We start from the raw sequence: 17413 nt of genomic DNA, 5'->3' as shown, positions 1-17413 counted from the left end.
GGATCTCCCTCCCTCCTTGTATGGGCTGAACTGTGTCCTCCCAAAATTCAGATGGTGAAGTTCTAACCCCCCATCCCTCAGAATGTGACTGTATTTGGAAACAAAGACTAAAGAGCTAATTGAGGTAAAATGAGATCATAGAAGTGGACCCTAATCCAATATGACTGTCCTTACAAGAAGACGAAATCAGGACATAGACACGTACAGAGGGAAGGCCATGTGAAGACACAGAGGAAAGATGGCCATTTGTAAGCCCAGGAGAGAGGCCTCTGAAGAAGCCAGGCCTGCTGACACCTTGATATTGGACTTCCAGCCTCCAGAATTGTTGAAGTCCCCACCCTACCCCAGTCTGTGGTACTTTCAATGGCAGCCCTAGCAGACCAATACCCTCCCCTTCCTGTCCCTTCCTTTTATGGCTGGCTTGGTCACTCTTCCTCCTATAAACATCTGCCTTTTCTCTTTGCTTCCAATCCTTGCTTCTCAGATTTTCAGAACTACTGTCTGGCTTTTGAAAAACAAGAACTGCTTTGTTGTTTCATAAGGCTCCTTTGGGAAATGTCAAGGAAAAAATGCCACCCAAACACCCTTCTACTTCCATCCACCCTCACTGTCAGGACACTCCTTGGCTCCACCAGGATTAGCGTGGGTGTGGGCCTCATGCCCAGGGAGAGAGGAAAGTGCATGCCTGGCATTCCTCTGGCTTTCACTGGCACTTGTAGGGCAGTGCAGAAAGGCCTACAGTCTTTAAACAGACAACCATTCACATGGATGTGCGCTGGACATCCACGCTGTTCCTTCTGATTGGCCCACTTTTTGCAAAGAGAAGGCCGCCAGGTGGGCCTCTCAGCCTGCGACTTTAAATCGGTCATTCATCCTCAGTGTGATTTCTTTTTCCCATTTCAGCTTCCTCCACCCAGTCCTGGTCCTGTGAAAGTAACTCCCTGACTTACAGGACAGGACCAAAAAAATGATGCTAAGCCCTAGCCGGTTTGGCTCAGTGGTTAGAGCATTGGCTCGAGGACTGAAGGGTCCCGGGATTGATTCTGACCAAGGGCACGTACCTCAGTTGCAGGCTCGATCCCCAGCCCCAGTCAGGGCGCATGCGGGAGGCAATCAATTGATGTGTCTCTCTCACATCGACGTTTCTCTCTCTCTCTCTCTCTCTCTCTCTCCCGTCTACTCTCTCTGAAAAAGCAATGGAAAAATATCCTCAGGTGAGGATTTAAAAAAAAAAAGGGATGCCAATCCTATCACTCCTATCACCAAGTAACATGTTGTTTTTATTTTTTTAGGGTTTTTTTCTCTTTTGACATGCAATTTAAAAATAACAAACCAACTGGACAGGGTGAAAGGGGAAATAAAATAAGAGATTACCTGTAATTACCCAATAGTCTCTGGTTGTCTCTGATATGTCAAGGTTGGGATATTCCAATGCTAAAACAAATTAGAAACACACCAAATTACTTTCATGAGTTTTATATGTAAATATTGTTAAGGGACATGGACGTAGGTGACAAAATATGAAGCAGCTGAATCCTGCTTTCTCACTCTCAAGAACTCCGACACATAGGCCAAAACTACCTTTCTGTTCAGAACTAAAATACTCAGTAAAGAGCTCACTTCCAGACGAAGAGTTTTCTAGGGTTTGTGGATTTCTGCTCTTTCAGTTTTTCCATCCAAACTTTCTTAAGTGGAGCCTCATTATCAAGACCCACAGCTAGAACCTGTCTGAACCGTAGCTTTCTCTTTAAAAATATCCAACTGTCACTACCATTTTTAGAAATGATTATCTCTTGAATGGCTTTTTTGAATGTCAAGGACTAAGTTTAGCAGCCAGACGCTTAAAACTAACATTTTTTCACAGATGCAGTGACCATCAGAGTTAATACATGTAAAGGGCTTAGCACAGTGCCTGGCACACAGTAAGTGCTCAATAAATCTTAGCTGTTGCTATTATCAAAATACTGAGATAAAAGAAAATAAATTCTTCACATGCTGCCATGTGACATGATGCCTTATTTTATGACATCATCTCTTTCATAGAATCCAGTTATCTTTCTTTATTATATGGAAATTCACAAAACTTTGCTATTAAATAAACATTCAATAAAATTCTGGCCCGGCCAGTGTGGCTCAGCAATTGAGCATCGACCTAGGATCCAGGAGATGGTGGTTCAATTCCCGGTCAGGGCACATGCCCGGATTGTGGGCTCAATCCCTGGTGGGAGCGTGCAGGAGGCAGCTGATCAATGACTCTCTCATCATTGATGTTTCTATCTCTCTCTCTCTCCCTCTCCCTTCCTCTCTCTGAAATCAATAAAGATATATTTTTTAAATTTTTAAAAAAATTCTGAATGGCTAGCTTGTGCTAAAGTACAACCACACACATCATCTCATTTACTTACAGTGTCAAAAGCAACCATCGAAGGAAATAGAAGTTTGCTAATATGTGTTTTTTAAAAAACTTGACCAGTGACCTTGAGAAATGTACCAATAATTAAATTTAAGAGCACAAATCTTTACTTCCTTTGGCTGCCAAGTAAGCGTTTGGAGACAGAATATAGGCTGGATCATCTTCAAAGTCTATGCCTGCTGCATAGTAATGAGAATTATGTAACAAGCATTAGCGGAAGACGAGGCCACCACACCATGGCGACTTCATCAAGTTCAGTCACGATGTTGACTGCAAATGAGCTGCACTGGCATCTACAGCCAGGGCAAGGGCTAAAGGCCCCGGAACACTTGCTGATGGCAAAAGTGGGGGAAACCATAGCAATCCATATTGCCACAAGGACAGGTGCCCTACCAGGCAGGATTATAAGCTCAGAGGCAGACTGCTTGGGTTCAAACCCCACATTCCATGTCTCACTAGCTGTGTGAGCGTGGATGTTTTATTCAACTTAAACTTTCATTTTCTCGTCTGCAAAATGGTGCTAATTTTGCACCTACCTCATAGGGCGGTTGTAAGGATTGAACGAAATAAAAGATACGTGAAGAGTAAAGGCACCCAGCAAGTGCTCTTTTGCAATGTGCAATAAACTTGTCACCAATTCAACCCCATGGATTCCATATTCCAGGTGTTTTATGACAAAAGAGTTAGGATGCAGCCCCGCACAGTGGATGTCTGCAAAATGGAGAAAGGCCCCGGGGAAACGGGCACTGCCCAGCGTGACATGGACATACTCACGCTCAGCGATGGTGAGCGGTGGGTAGGTGAGGTAGAAGCCCACCAGCTCGGCCGAGAGCTGGCGGAGGAGGCTGCTGGCGACGGTGCCATTGAGGAAAGAGCTCCGATTGCCCACCACGTACACCAAGGTGACAGTCTGCGAGGCGTTGGACGTGCTCACGATCTGAATCGACACAGGAGGAAAGGGGAGGGAGACATGCCAAATAAGATGAGGGTCTGTTTCATGGAGGCCGTGGGAGAAGTTTCAGCAGAGAAGGGTAGGAATGAAGGGGGGGGAAGAGCAAGGAGGAGACAAGAACAACAACAGTCGTCACTCACTGGCTGCTTATGTGCCAGGCATCGTGCTAAGGGCCAGTTATCTCATTTAATTCTCACTGCAACCCTAGGAGGTGTATCTAATTATGGCTCCCTTTTACAGAGGAGGAAACTGAGGCCCAGAAGGATCGGGGGCTTGCCCAAGGCCATGCAGCTAAGAAGTGACAGAGCCAGGATTCAAATCCAGGCAGCCTGACTTGAGGTTTTAACCACTGGCGTGTATCTTTTCCAGGGGCTAGGTTGTCCCGGATTACTTTTATGGTCCTAACAGTACAAAGCAGAGCACAGGAAGGTTAAATTTAAGGAGGACTCATGTGCTCAGACAGGGAAAGCCAGAGTGAAATTTGGGGGGAATTTTAAAGTTGAAAGGACAGAAAATATACCCCAGCCTAGTAACAAACAGAGTGACTGAACTCGATTACAAAGAAATTCAGAAACATCACATAGCTTCTTTAGAGAGTGATCACATAGCCTTGTGGTCTACGAATTCAACATAGAACATATAAATATGAATATGAGATGGTGCGATTTTCTTCTCACATTTTGTCTAAGTCAGTTTTTTCGTTACTGGAAAATGAGGTTTTCTAGGTCACTGTACGAGCAAAAATATCCCACAGATGAGATTTGAAAAACAGATGCAGCAGGAAGTCATTGCACTTGGTGAGACAGTCTTTGCCCGCTCCTCCCTCCTCCACATCCACTTGCCACCCCCTCTCGTCCTGCTCAGCACCCCCAGAGGCAGGCCCTTGTGGACCAGACCCCCTCAGTGGGCTCCTTTGCCCTCTGGCCTCAGCCAAGGGGAGATCAGGCCCTGGCCGGGTGGCTCAGTTGATTGGAGCGTCATCCCGTGCACCAGAAGGTCGTGGGTTTGATCCTCAGTCGGGCGCATACGGGAGGCAACCAACCAATGTTTCTCTTACATCAACTGATGTTTCTCTCCCTTCCTCTCTCTAAAAAAAAAAAAAAATCAATAAAAAAACATATCCTTGGGTGAAGATTAAAAAAAGGTGGGGGGAGCAGGAGGATATGGAGAGAGGGAGAGTGAAGTCAGAGTCTTGGTGTTGGGGACCCCATGCCTGTGGGGCCAAAGCTCCTGCTGGGCAGCTCTGGCTCCTGGCTTCCTGTAACTGTTCCCTCCCACCTGTTCCAGTTTTAGGTACAGCCCTGTTCCTGTGGTTTCGCTAGTGCCCACCCAGGCTTCTGCAAAGGGTCCCTTTCACTGGGCTCTCCTCAAACTGCCTTCTTTATTTGAGTGTGCCCCTCTCCCTGCCAGGAGCTGATGGATTATCCGACCTTCCCAGACCTCTGCGTGCTCAGACATACATATGCCTGCAACTTTCCTTTTAAACTTCACTTTGAAGAATCTTGAGAACAGCTTCTTCATGTTATTTCCCAACTTTTCCCATGTGTGGAAGTTCCTTTTAAATTCTCTGTCACAGAGAACATAATACAGTCCCACGATGAACGACATAGTGAGTCATACATTTCTGGTCAATTCTTCCTCTCCTCTCTGCAAGTATTTTTGGAATGTGGTTTACCCACAAGTATTCAGACCTCTTTCTCAAGTTACCAAGAAGAAAGGCTCTTCTCTCTGAACAATTCGAAGGGCCTCGCTGTACTGTCACTTATAAAAGTAACGACTAAAATAACTTTGCTGCCTTTATCTCTGACCTTTATCTCTATTGTGAACATTCTATTTTCCACTTTTCAACAAAACTAAATTTCACGGGGTCCCAAAGAGCCTGCAGTATGAGTGTCTCTGTGCACACTACACTTGACTAGACAATTACACTTTTTTAAGCTGAGAATATTTTTATTGAAGTATAACTGACATATAACATTATATCAGTTTCATACATTTTTGTTGTGGTAAAGCACATAAATTTTATCATTTTAAGGGTACGGTTCAGTGGCATTAAGTACATTCCCATTACTGTGCAATCACCACTACTATCCATCTCCAGAGCTTTCTCATGACCCCCAAATGAAACTGTACCCATTAAACAACAACTTCCCGTTTCTTCCTCTCCCCACCCCCTAGCAACCACCATTCTACTTTCTGTGTCTATCTGACGAAACTAAATGCCTTTTATAAACGGAATCATACACTATTTGTCCTTTTGTGTCTGGCTCATTTCACTTAGCACAATGTCCTCAAGGTTCATCCCTGCGGTAGCATTGTCAGAATTAAGCTCCTTTCTTAGGGTGCATAGCATTCCGTTGTATCTGTATACCACATTTATTTGTTCATTTGTGGGTGGACACTTGGGTTGTTTCTACTTTCTAGCTTGTTGTGAATGATGTTGCTATGAACATGGGTGTCCAAATATCTATTCAAGTCCCTGCTTTCAGTTCTCTTGGTTATATACCCAGAAATAGAATTCCTGTATCACATGGTAATTCTGTTTAATTTTTTGAGGAACTGCCAGTTTCCCACAGTAGCTGCACCATTTGACCTGCCCACCAGCAGTGTGCACAAGGGTTCCAATTCCTCCACATCCCTACCAACACTTGTTATATTCTATTTTTTTAAATAATGCTTCCTAATAGGTGTGAGTGGTATCTTGTGGTTTTGATTAGCATCTCCCTAGTGATCAGTCATATATTGGTCATCTGTACGTCTGCTTTAGAGAAATGTCTATTCAAGCCCTTTGCCCATTGCTTAATTAGGCTGTTTGACTTTTATTGTTGAATTGTAAGAATTCTTTATGTAGTCTAGATATTAACCTCTTGTTAAATACTATATGATTTGCAAATATTTTCTCCCATTCGATGGAGTACCTTTTGACTGTGTTCTTCGGTCCATGAAAGTTTTTCATTGTGATGAAGTCCAATTTATCTATTTTTTCTTTTGTTTCCTGTGTTTTGGTGTCATACTCAACAAATCATTGCCAAACTCAATGTCATGAAACTTTTCTGTTTTCTTCTAAGATTACTAATTTCACTCTTACTCTTAGGTCTTTGATCCATTTTGAGTTAATTTATGTATATGGGGTTAGGTAAAGGTCCACCTTCATTCTTTTGCTTATGGATGTCCAGTTTCTCAATACCATTGGTTGAAAAGACTGTCCTTTCTCCACTGGTCTTAGTACCCTTGTCAAAAATCATGTGACCATATCCACAAGGGTTTTTGAGCTCTCTAGTCTGTTCCATTGGTTTATATGTCTACGTTTATGCCAGTGTCACACTGTTTTGATTAGCACAGCTTTGTAGTAAGTTCTGAAATCAGGACGTGTGAGGCCTCCAACTTTTAAAGACTGTTTGGCTATTCAGCGTCCCTTGAGGCTCCATGTGAATTTTAGGATTTCCACCAAAAAAGTCACTGGAATTTTGATGGGGATCGCATTGAATCTAGATTGCTCTTGGTAGTATTGACATCTTAACAATATTAAGTTTTCCAATTCATGAGCATAGAATGTTTTTCCATTTATGTATGTCTTCTTTCATATAGTCATTTTTATAGCTAAGGAAAGTGTGACCATTGTTGGTGGCTGCTTAACACTAGCTTCATAAATAAGAGGTCCAAAGACCTGAGATCCAGGCCATATCACTGTTCCCTGAAAGTCATGCCCTGTCCCCCATCACTTCTTTATTCTTAGACTTTTGTGGCTTCTGACCTCATCTCTTACTTCCCACTCACTCATGCCACTATTCATTTAGCGAATTAGGTGTACGAGACTGACCTAATGGAAAGCTGTTATTTTGCCTACCCAGCACCCATTATCCCTTCTATGATAGCATCACAACTTTTCTTGGGAAAACACCTCTTCTCCCCTATCAGTTCATTTGCTTTGGGTGGGGCTACCCCACCCAAGTTCCAGTAGTGGACATCTAATCCAGGCATACTTGATTGGGACATTTCATCTCCTTGCCTAGTTACTGGTCCAGAAATGGGCACAGGATCCAAGTGTGTCCAATGAGAGCTAATCCCAGGATTTTTACTGGAATGACACAAAAAGGCACTTTGGTTCCATGAGACTGTGAGCAATAAGGATGAGGCAAACCTAGAGGTGCCAGGGGCCACCCGCAGGGCCTGAGGATGACAGCAGCTCAGAGCAAGGCAAGCCAAGAAATGAACAGAGAACTACATGAAGAAATCATGTGAGCACCTGGGTCTAGCTGTGCCTGAAGTAAATAAAATGAACCTTTCAGTTACATGAACAAATCACTTCCTCTTTTTGCTTACGCCTGTAAGCTTGGATTGTCATTTGCACCAAAAAGTCCTAATTGAATTTACTGTAATCTAGCCTCTAATATCAATGCTATACAAGTAAAAAAATAATTTTAAGTCATTTTTTCAATGATTCACTAAACAAATTAATTAAATATTTATGTGGTCTTATTTCACAGAGCATCCAAGGTGTTCCACAAATTATATTTAAAACAATGAAATGGAAAGTTATAATTACAAAACCAGGTCCTGGAAAAACAGATTAAAGACAGGCCCAGGGGAATGGCAATCATACAGCTATTTATGCATGATGCAGGGGCTTAGAGGGTTACTAAACCCAGGCAACAACTTTGTCTCTTGGCTTCCTGTTGGCCAAGGAAAAAGAGAAATTGGGTTAATAAAACAATTCACCCAATTATCTGTTCATTTCAAGAGCTGTTGATATATTCAAGAGCATCTAAAATCTATTTAGATGCAATTTTCAAACTGCCTGTTGTAGTCTTTGCCAAGGAAGGTTTCTTACTTGCTAAGGCCAAAGGCAGCTTTTTTATCTTGGTGTTCCCCCTAGTGCCTGATGACTAGCAGGTGCTCAATAAGTCTGTGCTTCCTGAATATAAGCAGAGAATAGTCTAGCTCTAACCAGACTCTACCTGTGAAGAACCAAATCCAATTAGAAAAAAAAGATCTCCCACAAAAGAGCTGATTCATACTCCTTACATAAATCTTAAGTCTGTGACACGTTTTTAGATTTGAATCCAATATGAACCAAATCATAATGAGATACTTCTACTTTAAATGAATCTAGAAAAGGAAAGCTTCTCATTCAAATTAAATTGTATGCTTTCTACACGAGATTGGCTTTGCTGACAATTCACTTATACTGAATGTCAATTTCAAAACCACCAGGTTTCATTTTAAAGGCTTTTTGTTCAGTAAAAACAGAGTTATTGGCTAGTACCATTAATAAGAGAAATTTGGAGGCTGGATAAATATCATTAAGAAGCATCTATCTATCTTTAGTGGGATGGTATCTATACAATTGCAAAAAAATGGGCCTGAGAAAGGCATTTGATGGCATGTCTACTGTAAATCCAGGAAATTGAAATACAGTACACCAGGGGTGGGATTTTCCTGGGAAATCACTCATGTATTTGCCAAAAGTTTCATCAAGGATCCCATTTCTACATCGCACTGATGCCAGTGTAGCACGATAGATAAGAGTGTGGGCTTTGGCTCAGGTCTTTGTTCTATTTTTAACCAACCACGTGATCTTCTGGAAGTTTCTTAACTCTCTCTAGTTCCCTTTTCTGTGGAATGGTGATAATAAACCTCGGAAGGAAGTTTTAAGTATTATGTAGCAAAACATTCGTAAAACACTTAGCACAGTCCTGGCACATAGGAAGCCCAGAATATACAATGTGTGTGTGTCTGTCTGTCTGTCTTTGTGTGTGTGTGTATATAAAGTAAGATGACTGTTCATGTGGATATCTGGAAAATAACTCAATGAAAATCACAGAATAGGCAAATCTTAGTGAGTCAGCTATTTAGAAATGATTCATTTTATGTGAGACATTTGACATATCTTATATAGTATATTCTAGTGCAATTTTTAAAAATAATAAATATATTGGAAAGGCCTGAGGAATCTTCACACAGGAAAATAAATATAAAATCCCAAACCACAGCAGGTAGACAGCAACACAGCCTCCATACCCCAGACATCCTCGCAGGTGCAGGGACTAACTCAGCTCAGTGGCCCCGGAGTGGCACTGTCTCCTGCCTATATCATGCACCCGAAGTACAAAGTAACATTTATCCCAGGCAGCTTTGAAATGAGGGACCTAGTCACCTCCTGCCAACATCTGCATTACGAGTGGCCTCTGTCAACTAAACGACTCAAGCGCCCTCCTGCTTACCTGAGTGGTCAGGTTGCTTTGGGTGTTCAGGACCTTCTTCTCGGCATCCTGGAAGGCCCGCTGGAGCCTCTGCTCCATTGTCTGAGCAAACCTGCAGGACTGTATGTTGTCCGACTGGCTCACAAACTGCAGCACTGGAACAAGAGTAATAAACCCGCACTCACCGACGCGCCGTGTCTTTGTTCCTTGGATTTAACAGTAGTCATAATATAAAACCACACTTTTTACATCAGAACAATTGGGCAAGGAAGAGGCAAGGTTTGGTTGTAGTTTTGGAAATGTCTCTTAAAATGATTTATAATCTAGAAGAACTAAAAGTGTGATCAGACCTGAGATTCCCTCCAAAGCAAAGGATTTGGGGATTTCATTTGATTGGAATATGTAGGCATCTGCTCAAGACTGCTAAAAAAATAACTTAAGAGAGATCATGCCTCTGATTCTTTGGAGGGAAGCAATAATCAATTGATCTGCATTACTAAGCTGATTCAGTCTTTCCATTTCAATGGTTTCTCCATGCTTGTGGTTTGGGATCAGCAGGGAGCTTGAAAGAAAGATTCCAAGGCCTAAGCTCAGAGATTCTAATTCAGTGGCACCTGGAACGTGTTGCTCCAAAGTATAGATTTTATGGCTATTCTACTCTTACCAGTATCTATAATATAGAAAAAAATGAAAAATATAGTATTTGGTGCACATAAGTACCAATTATAAACATTAGGAAGAAAGGGTCCTGTGAAGAAATATTTCTAATAAATCCAGGGAAAATTTAGGCTGATTTGCAGGGCACTTGATTAGCAGGGCGCTTTGAGGAAGGAACACAGGGAACTAAAGACATGCAGAGCAGTTAGCAATGAGTTCTTAAAGAGTTGTCGTCTTGGAACTGCCCCACTCCCAGAATGGAGAGGAATCCTCTCCTTCTGAGTTACTTGCCTGTTTTCAGCTGGAAGTAGCCTGCAGGCGGAGGATTCCAGGGGGAGGCCAGCACTGCCACGGACTGCAAGTTTGGGGTGTGCTGCTTCAGATCTGCAGTGACATTGCTGACCCCATAGACACCCAGCATTTCGATCACTACAGTGGGCAAGTACACCAGCCTCCCTTTGGTAGCGTAATAACCAACGGTGACATTATGATAATGTTCCAGAATGTCCACCTGCAAAACAAATGGGCCCACAGAACTCAGTATTTGTTTCCACTTTAAGTTCTTGGTGTCTCCGAGGACCATAACTGTTATTTAGCACGGCTGGGGAGTAGGATGTTCTCATTCAACAAATATTCTAACAATCCTATAAAGAATACATAGATTGGCAAGTCTGAAACTATCAGAATACAATAAAATATAATTTATATTGAACCTAAAGGGATAGAATTAAATATGTGTGTGTGTGTGTGGGGGGGGTTATTCCTTAAGTGCCTCATTATAATCCCATGAGAGCCAACTGTCACCCAAGATGGCAGGCAAAAGAGATTGCCAGGGAATCGAATGCTAAAATATAGCTTTATTATATTTCTCATCATTTCTGAAAATTAAAAAGCAGAAATGAAAGATTAAGTGGGGGTACCTTCAGGACAGGGGTCAAACAAAATATGAGGTGACTTCTCTCTAGAAGCTGAGAGAAGAATTGTTCAGACTTAACTCCATTCTTGACTTGTAAGTTGGTTCAAGACCAAGGTGGGGTGGGCCATGGAGAGTTTCTCTTATGGCTGAGTCCTAAGGGATACTGATAATCTGAGCTCTTTTGGGCCCAATTAGAAGATTTGAGGCTTCAGATTTTATCCTTGTTTTTGTTTTCTGAGTGTTTTCAACACCCCCCCCCCATTCCTGCATCTCCATTAGTTGTGTCATGTGTATTTGCCAAAGAAATCAAGACAACTGATTTTGCAACAGGCTGGGTGCGCCTGTGGTTCCTCCACACCTTGTCTCCAGAGTTGGTATTCAAGATGACGGTTGCCAGAGAGGAGGAGGGGCTGGGATCTGGGTGAGAGAATTGAAGGGATTAAGAAGCACAAATTGGTAGTTATAAAATAGTCATGGGGATATCAAGTACAGCATAGGAAATATAGTCAATGATATTGTAATAACTTTATATGGTGCCAAGTGGGTACCTGAACTATCAGGGGGAACACTTTGTAAAATACATGATTGTCTAACCACTATGCTGTATACCTGAAACTAATATAAAATAATATTGAATGTAAACTATCATTGAAAAAAAAATTTTTTTAAACAAAATAGATGGCTGTAGGGGAACGAGATACTTCCAGATGGAGCATGGATACAACAGTAAGTAATACCAGAGAGAAAGAAACTCCTGTTCCAGTCCTCCTAATTACCTCAAGGACCAAGTCTCAGTTTGGGGATTACTTTTAATACCTTTCTAATCCTTACAAATCTTATTTTTGCCAACAATGTCTGGCTTGAATTTAACAAGCTGTTTCCATTACTCTCATTTTTATGATTACCTGTTCTTTGTAGCATGTGATCCTGACCTCCATTTATGGTGATAATATCAAATATCCTTTCTAAAGAAATGTATTTCAGTTTTTAAAAATGAGCCAATTGGAAAGAATCCAAATATATGTTAATTGTCACAGTGATCTGTGATGACATAAAGAAAAGGCAAAAACTGTGAAGGTAGCTTGCAAATGAGACAAGTTTAGTGAAGCCTGTATGAGGTGACCAACAGGAACATTCACATTTTCCACTTTCAAATAGAGTTTCTGGCGCAGTACCACAGATCCCTCACATGCAACGACTCCCTCCCCTCCCCTCCCCTCCCCTCCCCTCCCCTCCCCTCCCCTCCCCTCCCCTCCCCTCCCCTCCCCTCCCCCCCTCCCTCCCTCCCTCCCTCCCTCCCTCCCTCCCTCCCTCCCTTCCTTCCTTCCTTCCTTCCCTCCTTCCAGAATTATAGAAAAGAAATTGACAATGGCCAACAAATTATGTACCAAACCTAATTTCTAGTCCTTGGTGTGTGTGTGGGGGGGGAAGGGACCACCAAGCCAAAGCAGCTGCAGAGCAAAGCATCAAAGGAAAAGGCCAGAGCAACATTTTCAAGTGGTACAAAGGGTTGCCCACCGACCGCCAATTGCAGTTACTGCTTTAAAACTTGGAACCAAACCAAAAGCCTGTAAAGCGAGGCCTCCATCACTGGGATACGCCACCAAAATCAGCGAGCAGTTGTTAAATAGTACTTGGCATTAAAGCGTTTGGAGAAAAAAAAAGTGTTTACTTCCCCATCTGCTGCTGGTGATTTACGCAAAGTTGGCCTCAATTACAAGTCAGAGTAATTTTTAAATGTCCAGAGATAAATCATTAACTATTTACAATGGTGGGGAAGATAAAGAAAGAAGCAGTGGATGGTGTCTGGAGAATTATACTAGCAATTACTAAGTACTTTTTCCAAACAATGGGATAATAGGACAATTTAAAACAGTATATCCAGGCTTTAAAAAAATCTGGACATAAGGCAATTAGCCTCAATTTTCCATCTCAAAGTGTGACCTTCTTCTCCAGCCACCACACAGCAACTATTTGCCAAAATGAAAAAGATGCTACTTCCAGCCGATGGTCATGGTACCCGGGAGGAAGAGAACAATCTGAACATGCTCAGATGGATTAGTCTGATTACAAGAGCAAGGGGCTTACGTGAGCCGAGACGTCATTCTGGTGGAAAGCCTTCCGCAACGCCTGTGTGAGCCCTTTGGCTATATTGAGCTTCAAGGTTTCACTGATCTGCGCTCTCCTTTGCGTCACAAAGAGAACTGTGGGACAAAACCGAAGTGTGGTCATCAGGGTAAGGCAGCAGATGTCCTAATAAATGGGTCATCCTCTCCTCCCCAGCCACCACCTCCCACAAGTTCTAATGAGAGAGGTGGGCTGGGATTAGAGCTCCGCTGGTCCCGCTCAAGTCCTGAGGAAAGAAGGCCTTAGCCACTTGTGTGGACAGACAGCTATCATACTGGTGGCTCTTCATTTCAGACCAATGCTGCTTCTGACTTGGACAAGTGGGGCTCAGCAGGACCTGCCCCTGATGGGTCTGCATGCAAGAAGATTCCTTCAATAGCACTCCCGAGAGCCAACTCAGGTACAGGCCCTGAGCTAGGTGCTGCAGCATGAAACAGCTCTGAAACAGAAAGGCAGTCCCCACCCCACAATTGCAACAAAGACAGGGATGGAGGCCAAGGTGAATATGCGCATTTGTGACTGGACGAGAGAAGGGAAGCCTAGGACGCTGTCGGAGGCCCCAGGAGGAGCAGCCAGCCTGACTTGGGCAAGGGAGTGGGGATCAAGGAAGGCTTCCTGGAGGAGCTGATGCTTCTGCTGAGTCCTGAAGGATAATGGGAGTGAGCTAGGCCAAGCAGGGAAGGAACGGTCCCCACCCACTCCCAGCAGAGGGAAGACCAAGTGCAAAGGCACAGGGGAGAAACGTGAAGTATTTCAGTGTGTGTGTTTAGGCTTGGTCCTGAGGACGACGGGAAGTAAAGGGTTTTAAATAAAGACACACATTTTAGTAGGCTCCTTTAACTGCAGACTGGAGGATATGTTGCGAGGGGAGGTGGGAGTCTGAAGGTAGAGAGATAAATTTGGCTGCTATTGCAGAAATTTAGGCGAGTGATCGTGACAATGTGAACTAGGAAGGTGGCAACGGTGGTGAAGAGAAGGGGTTCTGGAGGTAGAACTGAAAGGAACTGGCAATGGACTGCGTGTGGCTTGGGTGAGAGAGGGTTGGTGAAGATGAGAGGGGGAGAATGTTCTAGACTTCTGCATCTAGGTGGTTGAGGTTGCTGCTTGGAGGAAGAGGCTAGATATGGAGAGCGAAGGGGAGGGAAAGTGGAAAACCAGATGGCATAATTTCTTGACATAGAGAAAGAGATACTATACTTTCTGCTATGCCTAGTTTCACAATTTCCCATTTTAAAAATAGGATATTTCCCAAAAGATCATTTCATTTCGCTCTTTGTGGGGTGAAGAGGAAGGCGGTATGAGCATTCAACACTGGCATGCTCCACCAAACACTGTGTCTAATGCTTTTTAGAGCAAACACTACCACACTTTAAAAAGGACCCTGTGCCTCCTTGGTCTGCTTTGCTGCAACTGAGAGGTGGGGCCTGAAAAGATAGCATCGACCACCCAACATTTTCAAGGTCTCCTTTTTAACATCAAAAGAAATACCGGGAGCCCACAGAGCTGTACTTTTAGTAGCTGCTGATTGAGAAAAAAATGACAAAAAGCCCTTCTGAATTCTGTGGTACTTCCCAAGATTATATAGTTTACTAACACTTCATTCATTCGCGTGAAACATCACCGATTCACTCTGCAGGCAATACTTGGTGCATATTTGGTTCCTCAGACCCCTGGCTGAACTGGTTTCCGAGGGGCCTCTGGTATCAGGACTGATCCCAAGACAAGATCGTGTCACATAATGCTTGTCCTCTCCGCTGTCACTTAGTAAAGATCAGGGGTTCTCAACCCTGGCACTACTGACATTTTGGGCACTGCAGGATGTTTAGCAGCATCCCTAATCTCTATCTCACTAGATGCCAGTAGCACCCTCCCTACCCTTCAAATTGTAGAGATCCCAAAACATTTCCAGATGTGACCAAATATCCCCTGGGGTAGGGGGAGCAAAACTGTCCCTGGTTGAGAACCGCCGATCACAAAGAAATCTAATAATTCTGTTGCATCTCTGAAGCCACCATGTGCTTGCTGCTTTCAAGTGAAATCAGGGTAGTGGAGCCTCACCTATCTTCACCAGGAGTTTACTGGACATCTGACACTCCAGGTTGGATGGCATTTTGCCAGTTGTGACCATAGCTGTCGACACGGCGGGAAGAGCAGCATTTGGGTTTTCTGCCAGCAGAGGCGGCAGCCGGGTGGCCCTTACTGGTGCCGTGATGGATGTCAAGGCTGCTGCGATTGTCAGGGAGCGTGTGGTGGACGCCCTGGGCAGGTCTGGGTTGGTGGGGTTTGGGAAGTTCGTGTGCATGGCTTGTGGCTTCCTGGGCAGGTGTGTTGTGGACAACAGGCCGGAGGCGGTGCCTGTGTTCCCTTGCATGGCTGTATGAGTGCTCATGGTGTGTGCTGATCTTGCAAACATGTAGGTTGGTGTGAACGAGAAGGCTGGATGGACTGCCCCTGGTGTTGCCTTTGGACCAGGTGCTGTGTTGTTTGTGACATTTTTAGCTAGAGCAGTGGTCAAACTGCTCTTGACTAATCCTGAGGCCACGGCCGAAGGGCTGCTGCCAGGGCCCTTAGCGACTAGGGCTGCAGACAGAGCTGGTGGACTAGATTTCCTCAGAAACAATGTGGATGCTGCTGCTGCTGTTGGCTCTGCCTTGGATGACACTGTGAAGTCCACTGTAAAGAGAGAAAAAGCAAAGTTTGTCATTGGCCCATAGTGCACACATCACCTGTGGTGATGAATGGATGTAACTTATGGGTTTGCTGGGATGAAAAGTCTCTGTGCTATGAAATTTAGGCCACACAGCTTAGGCTCATTAAGTCAATTAACCATAATGAGAATGCCAGTTATAGCAAAGCTATGGTTGGTAATAAGGACACTTATATTCCGAATACTTTCAAAAACACCAAGTTGACAGAGGTTTATAAAGGACATGACTATTTGGTGTGCTCAGTCATTCATCAGTGTGGAAGGGTGTGTCTGCTCCTGAGCAAAGCTGGGGATCTGTGTTGAGCTTGAAGATGCTTTGGCCACAGGAGCAGTCATACCTGTTTTCTGGGTACCAGGAAACAAACTACCTGCATTAGTGGCTGCACCTGTCCATTTCTTGGGGCGCTGAGAAGGCAGAAGCACTTTGGATGGGGTCCTGAATGAGGCACTGGTTGACAGAGGAGATTCGGCAGTGGAGTGATATTTCAGGATATTCTGGAGTGGTGTGGAAGCATTTATCACAGGAGATGGATAGATGTTGCTGGAAATTTGGAAACTTGTATCCACTCCATCTGAAAGCATCTCCTGCAAGCCAGCTGTGGAAGGCAGACTTGGAGAGGTTAGCAAGAGAGGATGTGTTGGATGAGCAGGCCGCTGTAGGTGGGGATGAGTCTGAAGATGTTGACTTGTAGATGGGTCACCTTCAACCTCAGCGGCTTGGAAGTCTCTGGAATGGTCATTATTACTTCTGGACAAGACATCTGTATGGTTTCCAACCATGGTAACATCTGACTCTTGGACAAACTGACTGGTGCTTGTATCAAGGACTGGATCCTGAATGCTAAAGCCTGCAGTTGCTAAATGCCCAGCAGTGTCTTTGAGATCCTGAGATTCTATTGTACTAACAGCTGAAGCTAAACTACTGGGAGCAGTAGAGGAAACTGAATGAGTTTTCCAACTTGTGGAGTTAATTGTGTGCCCATTTATATCATAATTTGTTTGCTGTGGCAAGCCAGATATCGTCGGTTCTGTGGAAAGGGATCCAGTTTCTGCTGAAAGAGAACTCCAAAAAACATCTTTGACTGCTGGCTCTTTCACACTTCCCATTGTTAAGAAACCATAGACCTCAGTGGAGGAGGGAAATTGTGTCACCCGCTTAGAAGTTGTAACTGGCAACTCAGAATGGTCCGTTGCAGCTGCATAAGTCTCTGGATTGCTGTTGGAAAAGCTGGGGGACGGGGAAACAGTCTGGGTGGCTCCTAGAGAGGGGATGGAACGTGGAGGTGATTCTGAAGGAAGGTTTGGCCTCGGTGTTGTAATGACAGTGGATGAAATACGATCAGTGCTAAAATCAGAGGTGAATCCATTTACAGTGTGAAGACTCGGAACCTCTTTACTTGGAAGGGTCTGGAGAGCAGCTGTCAAATTTACCTTTTCG

At 43.9% G+C, this 17413-nt stretch overlaps 1 protein-coding gene across 1 annotated transcript in view; it reads right to left on the bottom strand.

Annotated features, from left to right (window-relative positions):
- KIAA1549L (KIAA1549 like) overlaps positions 1 to 17413 on the bottom strand; it is a 100044-nt gene that overhangs the window by 76959 nt on the left and 5672 nt on the right. The window contains exons 3-8 of the mRNA XM_087822275.1: positions 15327 to 15941; positions 13230 to 13345; positions 10517 to 10736; positions 9590 to 9723; positions 3188 to 3350; positions 1375 to 1434 (exon numbers count right to left, since the gene is read on the bottom strand). Of these exons, the coding sequence (XP_087678401.1) occupies positions 1375 to 1434; positions 3188 to 3350; positions 9590 to 9723; positions 10517 to 10736; positions 13230 to 13345; positions 15327 to 15941 (1308 nt within the window). The remainder of the gene's footprint in view (positions 1 to 1374; positions 1435 to 3187; positions 3351 to 9589; positions 9724 to 10516; positions 10737 to 13229; positions 13346 to 15326; positions 15942 to 17413) is intronic.

The sequence above is a fragment of the Miniopterus natalensis genome, chromosome 11, assembly GCF_054644295.1.
Source record: "Miniopterus natalensis isolate mMinNat1 chromosome 11, mMinNat1.hap1, whole genome shotgun sequence".
Classification (NCBI taxonomy): Eukaryota; Metazoa; Chordata; class Mammalia; order Chiroptera; family Miniopteridae; genus Miniopterus; species Miniopterus natalensis.
Note: the sequence above shows the minus strand (reverse complement) of the source record. Positions and strands in the feature narration are given on the sequence as shown.